Genomic DNA, 16,217 nt, shown 5'->3' on the forward strand with positions numbered 1-16,217 from the left:
AAAATTTTTCCGCACAACTACAAACAAACATTTCACACAACACTCAAAAAAAACTCACCTACACAGAATTCCAGAGTGAGAGGAAAGTATTTTTCTCATGCCATCTCGTGGCGCTATAACCAAAGCGGTGAGTAGTTGTAACTAACGCGAGAACTGTCAAAAAAAGAAATAATTTCACGTGGCTTGAAAAAAAAACTTGTTGCCGAATTTCTGCTTTTAATTTTGCTAAAAAATCGAGAATTTTAATACAAAATGAGTGATTGTGAAGATTATTCCATGGACGAAGGAACAGGAGAGTGCAAAGATGTGCAGGAATCATCCAAAAATGTCGTTAAGACGGTTGAAACTGATAAGGTGGCACAAACTGAGAAAACCATAAAGTCCGGGGAACCCCCGAAAATCCCCAAAGCTGCACCAGCAAAAAAGAGGTCAAACAAAGGTTAGAAAAAGAATTATTAATTAAAAAATATTTAGTAATTTCTATTTTATTAATTGAAAGTTCTCCGAGACGCCAGTAATATCAGTTTACACTTTAATGGGGCGCTTATCAATTAATCCCTGAATTGCCAGAAAAGTCTCAAAGTAACAAATAAATGATTAGTTAAATACCTACTGATAACAATTGATATTAGTTTAATAATCAATAAAATGATTAAATAATGGCACAACCCATTTAAACTCAAGTAGCATAACAAAAAAAATTTTTTTTTTTTTGAGAAAATATTACAAGAATTTCATGCTTGCGATTAATTTTTATATTGTTTCAAATTAAAAATTAGTTCGTTAATAATAATTTTACAGCATGTCCTTCCGTATGTTGTACACACCTACAACATGTTATGTTGTACTACAATTCAATGGGTAAGACCGTCGGAGAGGCATTCAGAGAAATCTGCTACTGGTACGGGAAGGAGATTTATTCCAGAAGTCAATGCCGCTGGTGGTACAAAAAGTACAAGGAATTCCCAGAAAAGTACTGCAAATGCCCCAATTGTACGCAGATTTTGAAGAAACCAACTGGGTATGCCCCAAAAATAAACAAGGACGAAATAATAAAGTTTTACAAGGATCATCCGAATATGACCATTGCTGAGATGGCCCCAAAACTTGGAATATCCACTACGACATTTCTTTCGTATGTTTTAGCTTGTTTCTCCCTCGCTCTGAATTTTGAAGTTTTATCAATCCTCAAATTCCTTTTTAGCGCTATCAAGGATACGAGACTCTACCACGTAAGGAGGACTGTGAGGAAGAGGAATCTCCTCAAGAAGAAGGCAAACAATGATTCCGATGATTCAGATTAAAAACGACTAAAACCAAAAATTACTACATTTATATGATCTTTCTGATTTACCTAAAGTTTATTAATAAAGTCTGAATTTCATTGAAATAATCGCAAGACTTTTTTTTAAATTCTTTTAACACATCCAGGACGGCTTGACGCACATCGGCGTCCACTGACAGTTCTCAATTCTGTACGCTGTAACAATTTGCCACTCTTTTTGCGTTTGACATTTACCCGGTAGGAAAACTTCTCCAACATTTTTTCAGCCAATTTTGATTGCTGACTCGTGAGGTGTTCATATATGATTAATAAATTTTTATTTATTAAATTTCTGAAATGTGTTGGAATCAATTTGAAATGATTTGAGATTGATAGTGACAAGAAAATGGAATATCTAGAATATTCTATTCTATTAATCTTGATATTGACAATAGAACGAATAAAACATTCTTATATATTATTATCCTATAAAGATTATGAAAAATATCATGTCAGGAGAAATAAAATTTTCAAAACTTAAAAAAAAAACAAGAAATAAGTAGAAGGATATTTAGAATATTCTAGTTTTTTTTAATTGCTCTGTCACAGAGAAGATTTTAGCTAAATACATGTATTATGAAGTTTTCAGAATTTTTAGAACAAAAAAATCAACCTGCTCGTTCACGTTATCATTACCATTTGGTTCAGAACGGATGGCGAAGCATTTTTTGACATATCTGGTATATTTTCTCGTTTCAACATAACCTAATTTTTATTCTGTTGTCCGATAAAAGTGAGAATTATGGAATAAATTAGCAAAGAAAAGCTTCCAGAATTTTCCCTTTAGGCTATAAAATAATGTTCTAGCTGAAAATTCACATGGAAATTTAATTTTAAGTGTTTTATAGCGGAAAATTTCATCGTGTAAAACTTCAGGTGAGTTAGGTTATATATTTTGCGAAAAGAAAATTTTCCTCTTACATAACCTCAATTTAATTTTTGTGGTAAAAAAATGCTGCATAATGTTTAATAGAATAAAGGAAACTCATCTGAGAGATTTTCACTGAAATTATCCCATAAATCTGACTTTTTCCCACGTAAATATAAAAGTGGGGTTATGTTGGAATGAGAAAAAAATGCCAAATATGTCCAAAAAATTCTCTTCACCAATATCATACCATTTAAACTATTCCTCTGACTGTTCGGTGAGCTTGAATTTGATGTTCAACATACAACAGTTAGTGAAATCTTAAAGAAAGATTTTTGAAATTTAAATTGTATTTTAATTTGAATATTATTCTTTATTTTATTGTTTTGTTTTCGATTATATTATATTAAAAGAATATTTGTGTTTCACTTAAGTGAGTATTCTCTCAAATATAAATATTTTCTGATAACGCGTGCGAAGAACATAAGAACACCATGGTCCCACCGGGTAACATTTCTGGACGCCAGTGACTAATTGTTACATGTCGCGTAAAAAACCTTTGGGAAGTATTTTACCCGTCGTCAGTGTGTTAAAGATTTTTTTAAAATGAATTTGACTTGCATTTTGCTACCTAAATAGAGGTTGTGCTATTACGTTAAGAGAGTTTCGTATTTAGATTAATATTTTTTACATAGCCTATGTTCCCTTTTTGTGCACATAGAATCTATGGAGAATTGGAGAGTGAGATCTCCTGCAAATACATTAGGAACTTCCAGTGGGCATTCCGGAAGTTGGAGAAGTAGAAATGTATCAGAACGATCAGAACCCACACGGAAAGATTCTTACGGAGAATCGAATTTTTCGAGAAATTGGCGAGGGCAAGAGTACTCAACAAGATTTCCTCAAGGAATGTCCAAAAGGGAACTTTTGACAATTCTGCAAATGGATCCTGTTGATCTATTCTTGGAGATTTTGGACAATGGCGAGAGATTCATTAAGACAACATTGAGAGAAGGAAAATCATATGAAGACATTGTAATCTTGATTTGCATCATTGGTAAACTTCATGAGAGTCCTCTGAGATCGCATTTGGAAGAATTCGTTTCTCACATCTTTGGTCAGGAAACAATATTCCGCGATGATATTCTCGCTTATGTGAGATATGCGGTTGATCTTGAGGAACAAGGCAAAGTTAATAAAATACCCCTTGCTAGTGAAGTTTGGGACAATCTTGAGACTTTCTGCAGCTATGCAAAAAAGATTAGAGGCAATAAAAATTGCTGGGCTTATTTCACTCGATCAATTTGCCAAATTCTTGCTGGAAAAACAAAAGAATCCCTCTCAAGGAAGTATTCTAAATTCCTGAAATTACAACAGGAATTGGAGAGAAATTACTTCTATCAAGAAACAATTTATGCCACAGTCAATGATGCAAATGAAGAGAGGAAGTATAAGCTTAAACGGGAAAATGGAAAATTTGCCGATGCAAAAGAATATTTGGATTTTCAGATAGAATATCACAAGCGATGTTTTCTATCTCGATTGCAACCAATTATAAAAGTGTACAATACTTTAAAAATAAAGTATGATGAAATGAATGAAGCGCCAATGATAAAAATTAGCAAAAATTATATTTTTCCAAGAGTAGTAATTTCTGAACCACAAAAAGAAGTAAATGAGAGATTGTTTGTTTTGGATTTACTACCCTATTTTAGAGGAAGAAGCGACTTATCAGATGAGTTTCAAGAAGAAGTTTCCAATTATGTATCGATCTTTTCACGATCATCACTTCTTTTCCTTTCAACAACAAATTCCTTCACAGTAAGTATTTTTTTTAAACCTTTTTTTGGCTTCACATAGAAAACTTTGAGAGATACGCAAAGGACACAGTAAAGAGAAAATAACAAAACATGAAATCGAACTATTGACTTAAATTATACAATATGTAATTAAATAGCTAGCAAGCTTAAACCTTTTAATGACTAAAATGTACTGGTAAGCTGACCAAGCTTACAAGAGCTGTGTTTCTTTCAGTGTACCAATTTTGTGAGAGCAAACTATAACGCGAATTAATTTAAATACGCGCAAAGTCGGGAAAAGTTGAAAATTCATACCCTAAGAAATCTTTAGAAGGCTATATCTCGAGAACGGATCCATAGATTTTCATAAATTTTTTTTTGTTTGAAAGGTCTTGAAGTCAGCTATAACATATCGAAAAATGAAAAAAATTTATGTCGCCATTTTCGAAAAATTCGAGTTCGAAATTTTCGAAAACTTTGTTTTCGATTTTAGCGCCTCTTGCGGACATTTTTCGAAGTTGCAATGTTCTAGACATTTGTAAGGTTTCTCGAAACCTTTCATTTGCGCTTGAGTTGATTAAGATCGGACTTGTAGAACCCGAGATATGACATGCTAACTTTAGAAGGCTATATCTCGAGAACGGATCCATAGATTTTCTTCATTTTTGGCATGAAGCTAGATAATATGGTCAGCTACAACATATCCAAAAATGAAAAAAATTTATGTCGTCGTTTTCGAGATATTCATCGAAAACTAATCGAAAATTTTGTTTTTGATTTTTGGCCCCCTAGCGGTCACTTTTGAAACTTCGGATGTTCCAGAGAGTTGTAGGGTTTGTTGAGATCTTTCATTTGAGCCCGGGTTGATCAAAATCGGTCAAGCCGTTTTCGAGTTATGGTCGATTTTCGATGAAAAATTGTGGCGGCCATATTGACTAAACGGCTTGACCGATTTTCGAAAATGAGGTATCGTTGGAAAGCTCTTGATGGCCCCTACAACATATCAAAATTTCAGATTTTTAGCTATTACAGGGGCTGAGATATAGCGAAAACAAAATTTTGAGGTTATTCAAAATGGCGGACGCGGGGGTGGGGGGTAAAATTTGACGTCATAATCTGACGTCTTCCAGTCGACTTTTAAACTTTGCCGTTTACCGCAAGTCTCTATCTATCACCGTTCTCTTGCAATTTAGCGTTATACTACGGACGGACGGCCGGCCGGCCGGACGGACGGCCGGAAAAAAAATTTTTTTGGCGCATACGTTTTTTGGAATGTGGGGACCCTAATTCGTGCTCATCCCAAGTTTGAGCCCGATCTGACGACTTTCGATTTTGCTCGGTACACAAAAGCTGTGTCTGAAAGAAACACAGCTAAAATGTTCCTATTTTGAAGCAATTTTTTGGGCCCAGTATCATTTATTATGTACTAGTCAACACGAGCCCCCAATCACGTGTAAGTTAACTCCATTTTAAGCTATTAAAGGAGGGCGTGTATTAGTATGGGGGGGGGGTGTATAATATGGTACCCCGAAAAATTTTATAAATAAAGAAAATCCCGTTATTTGACCCTTCAACAGGTAGAAAATGGGAAAAAATCAATTTTTCTGTGGGGGCGCTATAAAGGGGGGAGGGGCGGAATCCCATATAGCGCTTGCAACTCGTATTGACCCCCTCTTTCCCCATACCTTTCATCAAGATCGGCCCAGCCGTTTCGGAGGAGTTCATATGCCACAAACATATACACAGACAGACTTTTCAGCTTTATTAAGATTACACACATTACATTCTAACTTAATTATTCAAATCAAATCAAATTCATTCAAATTCAATTTTATTTTATTTTAAGGATATCATTGTAGTTCATTCACCTAGTATGGAAAATGATATGGAAAAACTACAAAAATCAGGAGGTTTCCGCGGTTACCTAAAAGTGAACATTTTAAGAATGGAAAACATTCATGAGAATATCTTCGAAAGATATTTGTTTCTTGTGAAAGTCCGCAATGACTTTGAACCAAAATTGCCTGCTTTGCAATACCTTGAAAATATGTCAACAGCCATCCTTCCATTCAAGGAATATCTAGTAGATGAGTGCGAGTCCACTGATACGATTGAACGGGATATATCTCTTGAACAACTCCAAATAAGTGATGAAAATTCCGACAAAAATGACTTTCATCGTTTGAATTTAAATGAAAAACAAAGAGAAGCATTTAAAATGGCGCTTAAACGGAAACTTTCAGTAATTCAAGGACCAGCAGGAACAGGAAAATCCGTAGTAACCCTCAACATCATCGAGAATATCCTGAAAACTACTTCTTCACAAATTGTTGTTATAACCTACAGTATCCCATCATTGGACACATTCCTCATGAGATGTTCAAAGCTTACGGATAAAATTGTTCGAATTGGTTACTCCAGCAGGAATGAGGAAGTAAAAGCCATGGAACTATATTATGCCCCATGTAGAGATCCTCGTTGGAAACGTCTAAGGAAGCAAGCTGGCGATGAACTTATATCAGCCATATGTAAATTTACACGCACAATCAAGCATAGAGGATTCAATAGAGAATCTTCCGATAGCAAGGACGAATTATTAAAGAATCTTCGTCATGCGGATTTAAAACAGTGGGAAATGACTCCACTACGGATGTATTACAGAACCAAAAATGCTCGCATAATCGGCTTTACAACGACTGGCACTGGAAAATATCATCAATTAATGGAACTTCTTCGTCCTTCAATTGGTACTTAAACCAATCAATTTTCTAAATTTACTTGTTTTTTTTATTTTATATTATTTTATTACATTATAGTTATCATCGAGGAAGCTGCTATACTTCCTGAATCCCATCTGATCACATCCTTAACTGAATATACAGAACAGATAATTCTGGTTGGTGATGTAATGCAGATGACTCATATTCGTGAACTAAGCTTTCCCATTCCACCTCCTAATGAATCGCAATTCTTCGATAGAATGGTTAGACGAAACTTGAACAATATTCGTCTCAATGTGCAGTACAGAATGCATACTGATGTAAGTGAAGAACATTTCATATTAGTTGGTGTTCCACTTCGTGGCCAACACCAAGTATTGTAATCGTCGGATTTTCCGACCACCTCAGATCGGGCTCAAACTTGGTATGAGCACGTTTTAGACATCCCACATTACGAAAATGGTGGTGGAAAATTTTTGATCCGGCCGGCCTGCCGGCCTGCCGTCCGGGACTCTAAACTTTGCCTTATATCTCGAGAACGGTAACAGATAGAGACTTCCGGTTTGAAGTTTTTTATAGAAATGTGGGTGTAAAATTTCATTTTTTCGCATTTTCAAAATCCAAGATGGCCGCCGTCCGTCATTTTGAAATACTGTCAACCACTTCCCTTACAGCTAGAGGTCTGAAATTTTAGTATGTTGTAGAGCTCAGTGAGACGTTTTCATCGACTATTCATACTTGAAAATCGGTCAAGCGGTTTAGCAAATATGGCGGCCTAAAGCAAAAAGTGTTTTTTCAATATAACTCGAGAACGGCTTCACCGATTTTGATCATCTTGGTATCAAATGAAAGGTTTCAAGAAGCCCTACAACTGTCTAGAACATTCCAAGTTCCAAAAACATCCGCAAGAGGCGCTAAAATCAAAAACAAAAATTGCCTAACTTTAAGGGGCAATATCTCCGAATCCCCATTAGGCAAATCTTTTAAATTTTGATATGTTGTAGCCTGACTCAATATCTTTCACCAGTCCGAAAATGAAGAAATTCTATGTCGCCGTTTAGTAGATATCGCAGTTTGAAAAATTCTTGAATTTGAAAAGTTCTAAGAGCCATATCTCCTTAACTGCTTGTCCGATTTTGCTCAACTTGGTATCAAATTAAAGGTTTTGCAAAACTCTACAACTTTCTAGAACATCAGAAACCTCTAGAACTATTCCTTCAGGATAAAAAATACCAAAAACTGTTTTGGTGAAACAAAAATCCGCCATTTTGTGTTCTAGTGGTGACCTTGAAATGTATCGAAACATATGTCAGATTATAGCTTATTTCAATAGTTTTCCATAACTAGTCAAGAAATTTCTATAGGCCTTATAGAACCAGAGATATAACCATTTTTTGCATCAAATTACTGAAGTTCACAAAAAAAATCACCTTTGCCTACTAATACTGCTCACAAATAGTATTACAACGCATAAACAAACTTCTATACGTTGTGGGACACCAACTCTTATAACTGGACGCGTTATGATTGACTTTCTATTAGGTACTTCTACTTTTCTTGTATGGCACTTTATTTGATTTCCCCGGAAGTACTTAAAATTAAATTCAATAAGGGAGAGCGGGGCTAATAAAGTCACTTAAGGGTTTGGAAAAAGCCGAAAATATCATATTTCCTAGCTAGATAGAACAAAATGATCTGAGAAAGAGTTGTAGGGCAAGAAATATCCTAAAGAATTGAGCTATGCATTTCACTTTATCTGTTTGGGAAATATGATATTTTGAGCTTTTTCTAAACCCTTAAGTGACTTTATTAACCCCGCCCTCCCCTACTCAAAATTGACCGCTCATTAATTTGCAGATTGCCGATTTGGTGAGAACGCAAGAATTTTACACAGATCTTGTTGATGGAGAAAATGTGAAGGAATATCAACCAATTCGAGGAATTGCTAAAAATGTCTATTGCATCAATAAGACAGAGATTGAGGGATTAGATGAACAATGCGAGGTCTGGATTAAAAAAATTATTATTAAAAAAATCCTTCGTTCAGAAGAAGTTGATGACGATGATAAGAAGAATTTCCACTTGATACTCTTCTGCATTGGTTTAGCTAACTTTTTGCGACTCCAAGGATACAAGTCTGATGAAGTTATGATACTAACAAATGATGATTATGTACAATATTTCAAGATTTTCATTAGTTTCATGAAATCTGATCTACCTCTACTGGAGGGGATTAATGTGTCTTCAAAGTACATGTTTCGAGGTCAAGAATGCCGTATTGTCATTTTGTGCCTTTTGAATGATGGCCCTGACAATAAATATTTAAGTCGTGGACCTCATTGTCCAATAACTCTCCTCACACGGGCAAGAGAAGGTTTGTTCATAGTTGAAAATGTTCTAAACATTTTGGAAAAGAAGGAAAAGGACGAGGACGAGGAAGAAGACGAAGACAATGATGAGGATGAAAAGAAAAATTATTGGGCGAAGGTGAAAACCGTGTTGGAGAAAAAAAATGCAATTGGTACAGGACTTCCCATAAAATGCGAGAAGCATGGAAGTGAAATAATTGCTAAAAGCTTCGGAGATTTCATGGACTTTACGAAAAAGGGATGCGCTATTGGGAAGAACCTACCCCAAACATTCAATTATCACCCTTGCTTCGATGTCGTGGCAGATGAAAATTAAAAAGATGAAGAGACTAATTTAATATATTTTTTAATCTTTATTCTATATTTTAATCAATTTTAAAGAAATAAATAAAAGACTGTGGGTTATAATTCATATTGTCTTTTATTCCAAAAAGTGCTTAAATCCGCCATCAATGAAATCAAAAAAAAAATTCTATTTTCTTTCTTTTTCTGACGTATTGATTATGTTGCTAGAAGCTTCCGGTGTTCGTCAGAGGAAAATTCCCGCTCATCCAAGGAAAAGCAGCAATTTATGCCAAAGCTTTCGAGCCCAATAGTGTCTCTTCTTCAGTGGCTGAAAGGACGCCAAACACAAAAGTACAAAGAGTGAAAAAGAAAAATTGAAAATTAAAAAGGAAAAATCTGCGGGAAATCCTAATGAGTTTGTGGAACATAGAGAGAGGAGGACAATCCCCAAGTAACAACAAGCAAAAGTGAGTGGGAGGGAGTTGTCTGAAAGATTTATTGTTCTGAAAATTATTGAGAAAAATTATGTAATTATGTAAAAAACTTATGTTCAATGTATTGAAATAAATGTGTCCTTTCAGCCACTGAAGAAGAGCCACTATTGGGCTCGAAAGCTTTGGCATAAATTGCTGCTTTTCCTTGGGTGAGCGGGAATTTTCCTCTGACGAACACCGGAAGCCTCTAGCAACATAAAAAAAATTCTTTCTGATCAAAAATCTCGTTTTTATTTATAAAAATTTACAAATTGTCAAGGCAGGGATTTTTTGTAAGTTTAGGCAACTTCTCTCCGACAGGACATCCATCTCGGGAAAATTTCAGAAAATCCTCCATTCCGGTTGCAATCATTTCGCATGAATGTTTTTCACATTTAATTGGCAGACCCGGTCCAATTGCTTGTTTTTCCTTAAGTTTCCTCTCAATATGCCCCCAAATGTCGCTCTTCTTTACCAAGAGATCCATATTGCCAACAATATAGAGTCCTATAAATAAATTAATTGTCTTTTAATTATTTCCTTGGGAGAAAAAGTTACTTTCCCACCTTCTTTGGCACGTGTTAGGAGAACACAAAGACGCTGCTCATTAATGAGAAATCCAATATTTCCATCTTGATTACTCCTTACGAGGGAAAGAATCACAATCCGACACTCCTGACCCTGAAAACTATCAACTGTGTGCACCTCAACCTCTTTCAGCCATGGGAATTGCATGAGAATGGATGCAGTAGCAGCCTGTTGGCCAGAATACGTTGTAAGTATGACAACTTCATGGGATTGATAGCCCTGCTGCCGGAGGTAATTTGCCAAGCCCACAGTGAAGAGCATTTCATAGAAATTTTCTTTTGACGTCGAAGCGTTTCTTCCCATGGGAAATTCCTTTTTTAACATGGCATAACGTTCCTCTGCAAGACTCTCGAGGTTCTTGTGCGAAATACAAAAGAGATTTCTCACAACACCCTTAATTGCTTTGTACTGCTTTACATTTTCACCATCTTTGAGGCCTTTGTATATTGTTGGACGGATTAAATCAGCAATCTGTGGATATTTAATTTAGAATGATAAAATCTATTTAATCTCCATTTTAATTAACATTGCACCAAAGCTCCACCTTTATGCACAAGCCAATGAACAAGCATTGTCCAAATTGATCAGCCAATCAAAAATATTTTTTATGACACAATTTCTTCTTCTTCTTCATTTATATTTCATTAACAAATCACTTTTCCTTTAAAAGTAAAGCTTTGGTGCAAGATTCAATTGAATTTTGAGATTTTTTTGATAAAACTTACATCAGGATGCATGCGGTACTGAACGTTGAGGCAGACATTTTGCACACCAATTCCAATTAATCTGCCAAAAAGTGATTCTGTGTAGTTACTACTATAGAGATTTGCATCAAAATTATGAAATAGTTGTTTATGATCACCAATAAGGATAAGTTTCTCTGTAAATTCAGTTAGTGTTGTAATTATGTGGGATTCTGGTACTTCAGCAGCTTCCTCCATGATCACTGCGTAACAGAGATTTAAAATTAATTAATTAATTAGTCTTAAGGAGTCTATTTGAAAATGAAGAATTACGTCAGCACACAAAACATTTACGCTAATGTTTCATCGATGAATCTAACAAAAGTATTTTGAAAGATGTTTCAACAGTGTCTTATGTCAAAACTCGCCGATGAAACACTTGCGTGAATGTTTCATACATTTGAAGAAACAAAAATTTCACCAGTGGAAACTGACGGGATGTTTTAAGTTTTTGGTGTTTTAGGAAAATTCCTTCCGATTGCGTCAGCCAAGGGACGGTAGGTCAACCCAAACACATCCTTTCAATTTTAGGGCCAAAGCTTTCGACGCTTCTGTGCGTCTTCCTCAGTGGTCAATTGTGTCTTTGTTTGGGAATCGTCAATCGTCTGATATTGGTGATCATGTGGTTTTTTATGCAGGAGAATTCTCTTTTTTCAACAATTTTCTTTCACTTATCTATAACTGACTTTTCTTTGCAACTATCTGAGGCATAACTCGGTAGGGTTGACCTACCGTCCCTTGGCTGACGCAATCGGAAGGAATTTTCCTAAAACACCAAAAACTTAAAACAAAAATTTCAGTTGTGACGTAATTTTATGCATTTTTGAGGCAAATCTTTCCAGAATTTCTCCTGAATTGAACATAATTTTGTTGAAATTTTTTCCGCGTGTTTCCTCACACGACATGACTACCATTAACTTACCAATTTGTGGCCGAAGAAGTTCCAGTAATTCATGATTTCTTGCAGCACCACTCGTTGTCATTCCAATAATCCTCGCATCACGACAACTGTGGTACATATCGAGTGTTGAAAGTTGATTCAATCTCATTGTTGCTTTTCGCAAGTTGTTGAAACTCTCTAAAATTGTTTCCTTTGAATCACCCACATCGAGGCATTTCATTTCATCCACAAACTTTTCCATTATTTCTCTGTATTCACTGTAGGATTTCCATTTTATATGCCGATATCGTTGATCAAGGAGACTTTTATCTGGAGAAAATTTCTTAACTGCCGGATCGGCAAATTGATGACCCAGTCTCACGATTTTTTCAGTAAATGCCGAACATTCAAGAAGAAATTTGTCCAATGCTAAATTCCTGTAGGTTACAACGAGAATCCTCAAGGAAGTGTTTGGGAGGAGATGTTGAACAATATTGAGGGCAACTGATGTCTTCCCCGTACCAGGGGGACCCTGAATAAGGCTCAATTTTTGCGTGAGCGCTAACGTGAATGCCTCAAATTGCTTCTCATTCATTCCCAATGCCTCAAAGTTTTTCTGTTTATAAATTCCATCGGGAAGACGGGGTGATTTTTCGTAATTAACAAAGTATTCCCCCATTGGGAGGGTTTTAGTTGAAAATCTCTTGAGAGCTTTGAGATTTTGATAGATTGGTTCAAATAAAATGGGAATTGTCACAAGAATGAGATCTCTATTCAAAATGCATTCCTCAATATTTTCCATTTGGAGAATATCAATAATTAGGAATCCTTCTTTCTGTATCTCATCCGGAAGGTAGGGAATTTCTGCCACAATCATATTCTATTGGAACAAATAAAAGATTTTGCTTGAAAAAAATTTTTTTTGTAATATTAGTTTTTTTTTTTACCTCAAAGGCTGAAGATGTGGAAAGGAAGATAAGAGATCCAGGTTGCAGGAGAAACTCTCGGCTTGTTACATCCTTTCTCACATCATCGGGTATTGCATGTTCATCATTCCTCATGTGAGGCGCCAAATCAAGCAAAAAGTATTTATCCTTGAAGGCCATAAATTGGAAGAAACTCTTGCGAATTCGAACGCAAGGAAAGACATTTGTACCACCGACATCCCTCAAAACAGCCCCACTCTTCAATTCATCACCACAAAGACGAAGACTCTTTACCCCATTGTGGAGCTGCTGCATAAAGATACTTTTTAGATGCAAAAAATGGTATTCCAGGTATTTCTGCGTATCCGCCTTTTTGCCACGCTTAACTTTTGGCAAGTCTTCCAGCTCATTTACCTCCCTCAAACTCCCACAAATGGCTTCGGGGTAAAAGTAATTACTCGCCATGTCTTCGAGAATCTTCCCAAAGACAATACTCCTGTCCAAAAGTGAACTTTGACTCTTCTCTTTGAGGACGTTGAAAATCATTCTTGCAAGATTTTCCCACAAATTCTCCCCTCCGCGATATTTTACGCCATACATACAAATGATTTCTAAATCATTCCAAACATGATGGGCATTTGAGAGTAAATTTGGGAGATTTTTCTCCTCCAGATCAGCGGCATATACCACGTATGAATGGATATCCCGCAGAAGAGCATCATTGGGTTTCATTATTTGATTCATTATGTGTTCAACGTTGTAATTTAGAGGAATTTCATGAATTTTTGCAAGAATTCTTATCAAAATTATTGTAGTGTTGAATGACTTGTCCATTTCAAATGCATTTACGGTGAAATTCTCTAATTTGCTCATAATTTCGACAAAAATATCCACAGAATCCATTTCTACGATCCCTTGCAATTTTTTCGGAGGAATTGGTAAGACTGCAGAAGCTTCAGTTGCTCCTTCTTCCTTTTTCTTTGATTTCTTGCTTTGCTTTGCATTAGTTTGTGGTGTCTTTGTCGGCATAGGTACGTTGTAGCTTCCTCCGTAATCTATGGATTTATTGCAAAATGATATGATTTTTTATTCCATAAATTGTACAAACTTGAGAAAATAAAATAAGATAATTTACCTTCTCCTGGAGGTACAAAAGGTACGCTTGAACTTCCTCCTGATCCTTCCAAATCTTCCTGGGAGTCTCTTGTAGGATCTTTTGCTTCGATTTTCCTTACTGGTGCCTTAAATTCCTCAATATCCTTATCAAACCAATTATCAGAATCACTCATTTTGCCCAAAAAATCAACTTTTCACAAAAAAATTAAAATTAAGATCAATTTAGTTTTCAACAATTTCGGATTATTTAAATTCTTTTTTTCAACCTTTAAACACTTTTGTAAAATAAAACTTATTGATAAAAAGAACTTCAAGTATTTCTTCAACCAGATTTTAATTGAATCACGTATAATTATCGAATGAATAATAAAAAATAATCATTTTCTTTTTATAGTCGCCGAGAAAATTTAATCCGCGTTTCATAAATTCTGTCAGCTGTCTTTGACAGATGATAGCGCTACGGGTGGCGAGTAGCTGAAACACACAGCTGCGTGAAATGTCATAAAAATTAAAACAAACATCATAAAATTAAAAATTATTTTCTATAATTTGTTTTGCTTGAAAAACATAAAAATGTGTGATCCCGATGAAGATTATCTTGGCCAGGAAATAGGAATAAAATGTGAACCATTTGAAATTCAAGAAGTTTCTCAAATTACGATAAAAAGTGAATTTCTGGACGAGAAAGATCAAGAAATGTCAAAGGAATCCTCCAGCTCATCAGTTCCTGAGTTTCCTGAACATTCCTGGGATAACCAGGAGGATAACGAGTACAGCAAAGGTCTGATAAACATCAAATATAAATAGAATTTCTTTGATATTGATTTCCAAATATTTTTTTTAAACTCGCTTTCCTTTCAAGAAAGAGACGTTATATTGCAATTGATCGAAACCGTTGAAAGTTATGTTTTGCATCCTTTTTTTTATTTTCCTTTGTTTTTCAACACTGGAGGATCGAGGTTTCTAACCTCAAAAGTTTAATCTTTATTTTCTCTCAAAAGAAAATATTTTTCCAAGTTTTCTTTCGACGATATGTAGAATTTATCACGAAATGTTAAACAGATTTTAATCTTTTGGCGATTAAAAAAACTCGAATTGGCCATTTTGGCCAGCAAAATCCTCCAAGGGGTAAATGACAAATTCATTAAAAACAGATATATGAATAAATAAAGTCAAAGAATAACAAATATTAGGAAAATTAAACATGATGAATTTAGCATTAAAAAAAATTAGGTAATGATTATTCTTACAGAACACTCACCTGTATCTGTGTGCAAAAATCACATCCATCACGTACTTTTGCACTACAAAATCACAAAGAAGACTCCATCGCAGGCATACCAGAACATCTGCAGTATTTACGGAAAGAATTCAATATCATTGCGCCAATGCTACAGGTGGTATAAGAAACTCACAATAAAGGATCAGCGTTGTCCTTGTTGTAGCGCGCAAACGAAGAAACCAACTGGGAGACCATCAAAATTTGATACAGAACAAATTAGAGAATTTTCCAGGAAAAATCCGGATATGCCGCTGCAGGACATGTCCCTACGATTGGGTATACCCAAATCAACACTATTTTGGTATTTATTCGATAAAAAAAAACAAAATGTTAAGAATTATGGAAAATCTAAAGAATTATTTTTCTCTAAAAATCCTTCCAGGCACATCAGCAAGAGGAAAATAAAGGAAGAGACGGAGCACTCTTAATAATGGAATGGAGTTCACTGTAAACATTAATAAATCTCTAAATTGGCTAATTTTATTGTTTTATTTGTATTAATAAAGTTTTTTGAAAGATTTCAAAAGTATCCTAAAAATCTCATTCAGTTGAAACACTTAAAATAAAAGGGTCTTGGGGGTACGTTCTGATAAAAATCTTTTCCTTTCTTACAATTTGTCAATTATAAGATATTTGGTATTCCGGGAAAAATCTTATAGGATTCTTACATTTTATTTCTATCTTTGATCGTATTTTTACAGGAAAATTACTTTTCTATGCCTTCTTTCCTGAACAACAAATTCTTTGTTTTTCTCTTTTAGAACGCGATTTAAGAACACTCATCTTTCAAAATCTTACAGCACCTTTTCAGTTGTTAGAAAATAAAAGAAAAAAAATTATCAGA

At 35.1% G+C, this 16,217-nt stretch overlaps 3 protein-coding genes across 5 annotated transcripts; 2 read left to right on the top strand and 1 right to left on the bottom strand.

Annotated features, from left to right (window-relative positions):
* Positions 1 to 129: 129 nt before the first annotated feature.
* LOC129787691 (uncharacterized) lies at positions 130 to 9,490 on the top strand. 2 transcript variants are annotated; one of them, XM_055823420.1, is made up of 5 exons: positions 130 to 439; positions 2,914 to 4,013; positions 5,838 to 6,738; positions 6,808 to 7,031; positions 8,569 to 9,490. In XM_055823420.1, the coding sequence occupies exons 1-5, from the start codon at positions 253 to 255 to the stop codon at positions 9,394 to 9,396; spliced, it is 3,240 nt and encodes a 1,079-aa protein (XP_055679395.1). In that variant the 5' UTR covers positions 130 to 252; the 3' UTR covers positions 9,397 to 9,490. The 2 variants fall into 2 exon arrangements, with proteins under 2 accessions (XP_055679395.1, XP_055679396.1); XM_055823421.1 differs by lacking the exons at positions 2,914 to 4,013; positions 5,838 to 6,738; positions 6,808 to 7,031; positions 8,569 to 9,490 and adding exons at positions 802 to 1,135; positions 1,205 to 1,393 and having other exon boundaries at positions 149 to 439.
* A 577-nt stretch (positions 9,491 to 10,067) lies between these two features.
* Positions 10,068 to 14,532, bottom strand: LOC129787694 (NFX1-type zinc finger-containing protein 1-like). Its single transcript, XM_055823426.1, has 6 exons — positions 14,111 to 14,532; positions 12,997 to 14,030; positions 12,092 to 12,929; positions 11,152 to 11,372; positions 10,405 to 10,897; positions 10,068 to 10,345 (listed from the first exon to the last, which is right to left on the bottom strand). Exons 1-6 carry the CDS (start codon positions 14,262 to 14,264, stop codon positions 10,104 to 10,106), a joined length of 2,982 nt encoding a protein of 993 aa, XP_055679401.1. The 5' UTR covers positions 14,265 to 14,532; the 3' UTR covers positions 10,068 to 10,103.
* On the top strand, positions 14,246 to 15,851 carry LOC129787697 (uncharacterized). Of its 2 annotated transcripts, XM_055823431.1 has the most exons (3): positions 14,246 to 14,872; positions 15,344 to 15,674; positions 15,756 to 15,851. In XM_055823431.1, the coding sequence occupies exons 1-3, from the start codon at positions 14,665 to 14,667 to the stop codon at positions 15,799 to 15,801; spliced, it is 585 nt and encodes a 194-aa protein (XP_055679406.1). In that variant the 5' UTR covers positions 14,246 to 14,664; the 3' UTR covers positions 15,802 to 15,851. The 2 variants fall into 2 exon arrangements, with proteins under 2 accessions (XP_055679406.1, XP_055679405.1); XM_055823430.1 differs by having other exon boundaries at positions 14,563 to 14,872; positions 15,344 to 15,851.
* The last annotated feature ends 366 nt before the right edge of the window (positions 15,852 to 16,217 follow it).

Source organism: Lutzomyia longipalpis, chromosome 1 (assembly GCF_024334085.1).
Source record: "Lutzomyia longipalpis isolate SR_M1_2022 chromosome 1, ASM2433408v1".
NCBI classification, from domain to species: Eukaryota; Metazoa; Arthropoda; class Insecta; order Diptera; family Psychodidae; genus Lutzomyia; species Lutzomyia longipalpis.

What these genes read in the sequence shown, in the direction of transcription:
- LOC129787697 (XM_055823430.1), top strand. Translation starts at nt 14,665, where the DNA reads ATGTGTGATCCCGATGAAGATTATCTTGGCCAGGAAATAGGAATAAAA. An exon ending in GGATAACGAGTACAGCAAAG is followed by an intron (nt 14,873 to 15,343) that starts GTCTGATAAACA and finishes TTATTCTTACAG; the next exon opens with AACACTCACCTGTATCTGTG.
- LOC129787694 (XM_055823426.1), bottom strand. Translation starts at nt 14,264, where the DNA reads ATGAGTGATTCTGATAATTGGTTTGATAAGGATATTGAGGAATTTAAG. An exon ending in CCACATCTTCAGCCTTTGAG is followed by an intron (nt 12,930 to 12,996) that starts GTAAAAAAAAAA and finishes TTGTTCCAATAG; the next exon opens with AATATGATTGTGGCAGAAAT. An exon ending in ACTTCTTCGGCCACAAATTG is followed by an intron (nt 11,373 to 12,091) that starts GTAAGTTAATGG and finishes TCTGTTACGCAG; the next exon opens with TGATCATGGAGGAAGCTGCT.
- LOC129787691 (XM_055823420.1), top strand. Translation starts at nt 253, where the DNA reads ATGAGTGATTGTGAAGATTATTCCATGGACGAAGGAACAGGAGAGTGC. An exon ending in AAAAAAGAGGTCAAACAAAG is followed by an intron (nt 440 to 2,913) that starts GTTAGAAAAAGA and finishes TTGTGCACATAG; the next exon opens with AATCTATGGAGAATTGGAGA. An exon ending in AGTACAGAATGCATACTGAT is followed by an intron (nt 7,032 to 8,568) that starts GTAAGTGAAGAA and finishes ATTAATTTGCAG; the next exon opens with ATTGCCGATTTGGTGAGAAC.